We start from the raw sequence: 5,982 nt of genomic DNA on the forward strand, positions 1-5,982 counted from the left end.
GCTTTACACCACAAAACTGGTTGCTTTTTGAAAACGGTAAAGTGTCCGGAATAGCCAAGTAGCTTACAAGATCTACTGTGCTATTTCTTTCAATTAAAATAAAGGTATGTTTTCATGTATGTGTATTTAGGAAAGGGGGAAAGCAGCCAAAGCAAATAGATGTGAAATGCATTTTCTAACAGCAGGCATTTTATGTGTGTTGCAGTTTCAGTGATGGAAACCCCCACCCACAGCACTGTGCACCTGAGCGACTGGCAGAAAAGTTACTTTGCTATTACCTCTGGCACCTGCACACCTGGACAGAAGGCAGATGAATATCGTGCCAAAATCCTGCGTATTCAGTATGCATGGGCAAACTCGGAGATCTCTCAGGTCTGTGCTGCCAGCCTGTTTAAAAAATACGCAGAGAAATACTCTGCAATTATTGACTCTGACAACATAGAGACTGGCTTGAATAACTACGCTGAAAACATTTTGACTTTGGCAAAGTGTCAGCAAAATGACAGTGACAAGTGGCAATCTGCCTTGACAACAGATAATGTATTTGAATTAAAGTGTGTGCAGGAGAGGATGAGGGCTGGCAAAAATTTCCAGAGCTCTCAGATGGCACTGACAGATGCCTGCATACTGGCTGATAAAGGGGTCAGTGCTGCTGCCACTCCAGGTCTTCCTAAGCTGAGTATCTTCAGCAATGCCGGAGAGACTCAGCTCTGTGCTGGCTCAGCAAAATGTGCAAGTCAGGTACCCTCATCTTCAAAAGCTCTTCAAAGCAGTGTTCCTCCTGTGACCAAAACTTCGGATACACTTCACGGCTCTTCAGTCTCCTTAAACGCACAGGTTCCTATAGGTTTTCAGGCAACTCCACTCTTTGGAAATAAAGAAGCGACAGGTAGTAGTTCTCTGAAAATGTCAGGACACTGTCGTGATGGACAAAATTTGTCTCTTTCCAGTCAGTCAGCTGTACCTGCATGGTCCGCAAGTTCTGGAAAAAGAAAAGCATTTTATGGTCTGGCTGATGAAGGCAGCACAGTGATTCCTAGCCTTGCTCTGTGCCAGGCATCTGTTACTACAGAAACCAGTAGTTTTTCAGGGAATAGAAACAGAAATGAAGAGAGCAGTGTTCCTGGTTTTAGAACTGCAAAAGAACAGCTGTGGGTGGATCAGCAAAAGAAATCTCAAAACCTACCCCAGCGTGCACCGGTATCATCATATGGAGGTGTAAAAAAGTCACTGGGTGCAGGCAGATCTCGGGGTCCATTTGGCAAGTTTGTTCCTCCAGTTACAAAACAAGACGGAAATGAAAACGGAGGAGCACAGTGTAAACCTTATGCAAGAGGAGCAACAGATCCATCGCTGCCTGTAGATGAACGACTGAAAAACATAGAACCAAAAATGGTTGAACTCATTATGCACGAGATCATGGACCATGGGCCTCCTGTCAGCTGGGATGACATTGCCGGAGTTGAGTTTGCTAAAGCTACCATAAAAGAAATAGTAGTCTGGCCTATGCTGAGGCCAGACATCTTTACTGGGTTACGTGGTCCTCCTAAAGGAATTCTTCTCTTTGGCCCCCCTGGCACTGGCAAGACTCTTATAGGCAAGTGCATCGCGTGCCAGTCTGGAGCGACATTTTTTAGCATCAGTGCCTCTTCTCTGACTTCCAAGTGGGTAGGTGAGGGGGAAAAGATGGTCCGTGCGCTGTTTGCTGTGGCACGGTGTCAACAACCAGCAGTGATTTTCATTGACGAAATTGATTCTCTGTTGTCTCAGCGTGGAGATGGGGAGCACGAGTCATCGAGAAGAATAAAAACTGAATTTCTGGTCCAGTTAGATGGGGCAACAACCTCCTCTGAAGATCGTATTCTAGTGGTTGGAGCAACAAATCGACCCCAAGAAATCGATGAAGCTGCCCGAAGGAGACTAGTGAAGAGACTGTACATTCCTCTTCCAGAAGCCTCAGCTAGGAAGCAGATTGTTACCCGTCTGATGTCAAAGGAGCACTGCTCTCTAAATGAAGAGGAAATCGAACTCATAGTTAAGAAATCGAATGGATTTTCTGGGGCAGACATGACACAGCTCTGTCGAGAAGCTTCTCTGGGCCCTATCCGCAGTCTGCAGTCCATGGACATTGCAACCATCATGCCAGACCAAGTACGGCCCATTGCTTTTCTGGACTTTGAGAGTGCCTTCAGAACCGTGCGGCCCAGTGTCTCCTCCAAGGACCTAGAGCTGTATGAAACCTGGAACCAGACATTTGGCTGCGGTAGATAGTTGCATCCCGTTTCACTGAAACATTTCTTTAGCACTGTCGTGTATTAAACCCATGATAATTCGGGGTGTCTCCACTTCTTTCTGTTTCTGTCTTTGAAATAAATCTTCTTATGTTACGCAGGCAGATGTCTAGGCCCTGGCCTGAGGTTTAGCCCACTTAAAAGACCATGAGAACCTGCTGGTTACAGTATGAGAAACTGCTGAACACAAGCGACAGAGTGAGAAGCTGACAAACATCACAGATGGCTGCTATGAAAGGTTGGCGAATTTCACTGATGTTTAAGAGGAAGATGGTCAAACCTCACATATAATCGGGGGGAATCTTGCAAGGCCCACTGTGCTGTATCAGTAATGCCAGGCTGAGGGGACCTGTTACGTTATCAGAAATACCAATTTTTGGTAGGGATGTAGCAAAACAGGGACCGATGGGCAAAAGTAGTTAGGGGTGCATTGTTTAGGAGGAGACAGGAGCAGAGGAAGGAAAGACTTAAGGTGGATGTGGGAAGATTAGAAGGGTGGATAAAGGGACAGTCTCATGTAAGCAGTGCTCTTGTCTGACAGCCCTATGCCACATCACTGCAGTTTATCCCAGCTTCTTATTAAATCCTTTTTCTGATCATTTTCTGCTTACCTGGTGTCCTGTGCTGCGTCTGTGTGGGCACCTGCAACTGGGGAAGAGGCCATGGGTCACAGGGGCTATAGGATCTGAGGGCCAGCCATGGGCTAGTCAGTGTGTTTAGGACCTGGTGCTGTAGGGATCCTGGTGTGCCTGCAAACATCACTAACAAAGCTCACTAGCAAACTTCAAGATGGACTAGCTGGCAAGTAAGAGAAGGAACCCAGATAAAAGCCAGTGGCAGAGTAAGGGGGCTCAGGGTCTGGGCATGGATTTTAGGTGAACTTTAAGTCCCATGGCAATGTTTGAAGGCTCCATGAGTGTGGTGTCCTTGTGAAGCAGGAGAGTGCGGGGGCCTGTGTGTCTTGCTGGTGAGCTTCAGTCCTGTTTGGCTGGAGATGAGAGACAAGATGGGGCTGTGTTGTTGGAGTTATGTGAGTGCAGTTGCTGTGTTTGTGCGTGCTAGTAAAAGCCCTGCTCACTCTGTGCCCTGGTGTGTGTGTGTGTATCTGCTGTTTTGGACTAGAGGCTCAGCCTCACTCCTGGCTGGACCTGCAAGCAAAACCAGCAGTAGCTGTATCCATAAAACTAATATGGGAGAAGCCACTGGTGGTTTTGGTTGTTGCTAAGCAGTCAAGGCCTTTTCTGCTTCTCACCCCACCCCACTAGTGAATAGACTGGGAAAGCACAAGAAGTTGGGAGGGGACACAGCCGGGACAGCTGACCCCAACTGACCAAAGGGACATTCCATAACATATGACATCATGCTCAGAAAGCTGGGGGAAGAAGGAAGGGACAGGGTGGGGGGAGGGGGGAGCGGGAGGCGGACATTCGGATTTATGGCATTAGTTTTCCCAAGTAGCCATTACACATGATGGAGCCCTGCTTTCCTGGAGATGGCTCAACACCTGCCTGCCCGTGGGAAGTAGTGAATGGATTCCTTGTTTTGCTTTGCTTGCTTGTGCAGTTTTTGCTTTACCTATTGAACTGTCTTTATCTCAACCCATGAGTTTTTTCTCACTTTTACTCTTCCAATTCTCTCTCCCATCCCAACTGGGGGGAGTGAGCCAGCAGCTGCATGGTCCTCGCTGCTGGCTGGGGTTAAACCGTGACAAAGCCTCAGACAGAGAGTGCACCCGATTGGGCTCTAGTGGCCAGGAAGGAGAAACCCCTTGTTCCAACGTTGACTGGGTTCCCCTACTCCTTAAAAAGTCTTCATGTAACAATGGTAAAATTCCTAGCCAGCTTGTATGTGGTGTTCTTACCTAAGGTCCGAAAGAAATGCACAAGCTTTTGTTCACATAACCTGTCCTCGCCCACTGGCTGGACAGAGCTGCTTCTGAATGGGAAATAAATTAAAAGCTTTCCTTTGGATTCTTTTGTGCGTGTGGCAGAGGTGGCTGCAGTGGTGTCTAAGCACCTTTTCTCCTATTAGGGAAAATGCAGAGCTTAAAAGCTAGTTACTGAGATTTTTCTTAAAATGGATAAACCCTTTTCAGCTAGCATTTTTTTAAAGCCATTTGGGAACTACAGGGGCTATGAGACTGTACTTGAGTTCAGAATAATTTGGAAGACTTGGCGTTTCTTAAAGCTTATCCTGATTTAAACAAAAAAAAAGTCAGTTCTATTCTTAGCTTATGTTTTTATTAGAGTATGGTATACATTAGAAATTGTTTTTCGCAGAGGTAAAAATTCAGGTGTGTGAATTTATCTTAATTTTTGAAATAGTAAAAGTAGAATAGTTAGATTATTTTGTAAGAATAAATGTATGATGTGATCCAAACTGACTGACTTTTGTGCCACTTGGGTAAAGATTATGAGACTAAATCTGCTCTTAAAAGTTTAGTGTTGGAGAGCTATAAACATGTACTAGGTAAGATTTTTGCTCTCTCCAGTCCTAATGAAAGGAAAGTTCTTTAAAATCTTTTCTCAGCCAAGTGAATGAAAACCCCAGAGAATTTTAATTATTTAGTAAAACCTAAGGGTTACTCAAGGGTAATAAAACCCTTATGTATCATTAAATAATTCTTTTTTTTTTTTGTTTATGCTGGGAGTTATTCTGGTAAGCTATGTGAGTATACTGTGCTCATCTCTATATCTGAATATTCGTATTTTAATGGAAATGGCTCTACGGACAGGACCAGTGAGAATGCATGTGGTGATAGAGAACAAAACGCCTCCTAAGATGACAAGGACTGGCAGAGAAATGCTGTGCCGCTGTGCTTGGCTCCTCCAAAGTGGAACTTGTGAAGGAGATAAAAGGTAGAACCACAGCACCAGGCAGGAGTATTCTTTCTCCTACTTATGTTATTCATTACTTAGCACTCTCTTGAATTACATGACCGTGCTTTAGCTGTAGAAAACACATAGAAATAGTGAAATTAGGTGAAGTTTATTCTTTTTCTTTTTTAGTAATGATGCAGGTAACATGAATACCTCTGCAGCCATCTAGCAATAGTCAGGCTTTGCTGCAGGACTCACCAAGTCAGCAGGACTTCCAATATTAGCCCAATATGTATTTCATAACCTGCTATAACAGTGCCACCAAACAAGAGATTAGATCTCCGGTAACGTAATTTCACAAAATGTAGAAAATTGCATAGAAGTAGGGCATGATTGCAATTTAAGGGAAATGGTGCAGATAAATCCACTTTAATGGATCTGTTTAGTGTATGCAGAAACTTACGTACTTCATTATTTATTCTTTTTGGCTGGCTGAACTTAGTAAGAAGGAATGGAAGACTCTTCTCTGGTTTTGTGGTTCAGTAACATTTGGTGCCCAATCTCTTAGTTTCTCTTAAATAAAGGTAAATAATTGCAGTCCTGGAAAGGTGAGGTCTTATTAATAATCAAGGCAGTTCAGACTTTTCATTTTCTCGGTGCATCTTGTATTTGAGTTAGCTAAATTGTCTCTGAGCAGTATGAAATCCCCAGATGAATTTTTGTTTATAGAAAGCTGCCAACACAAGTAGGTAAAAAGCTGATGAAGCAGCAATGATCATCATTTGCTAAAGGCAAGTGGATGAAAACCAGACCAGCCTCTAACAGCATGGTTAAGATTGTCCTATTGAAATAAGGCAATTTCTGTTTTTCTA

At 44.1% G+C, this 5,982-nt stretch overlaps 1 protein-coding gene across 1 annotated transcript; it reads left to right on the plus strand.

Moving 5' to 3' along the window:
• Positions 1 to 213: 213 nt before the first annotated feature.
• On the plus strand, positions 214 to 2,271 carry FIGNL1 (fidgetin like 1). Its single transcript, XM_074146629.1, has one exon. It carries the CDS (start codon positions 214 to 216, stop codon positions 2,269 to 2,271), a length of 2,058 nt encoding a protein of 685 aa, XP_074002730.1.
• The last annotated feature ends 3,711 nt before the right edge of the window (positions 2,272 to 5,982 follow it).

Source organism: Numenius arquata, chromosome 4, assembly GCF_964106895.1.
Source record: "Numenius arquata chromosome 4, bNumArq3.hap1.1, whole genome shotgun sequence".
Taxonomy (NCBI): domain Eukaryota; kingdom Metazoa; phylum Chordata; class Aves; order Charadriiformes; family Scolopacidae; genus Numenius; species Numenius arquata.

Coding starts and splice junctions, on each gene's coding strand:
- FIGNL1 (XM_074146629.1), top strand. CDS start 214: ATGGAAACCCCCACCCACAGCACTGTGCACCTGAGCGACTGGCAGAAA.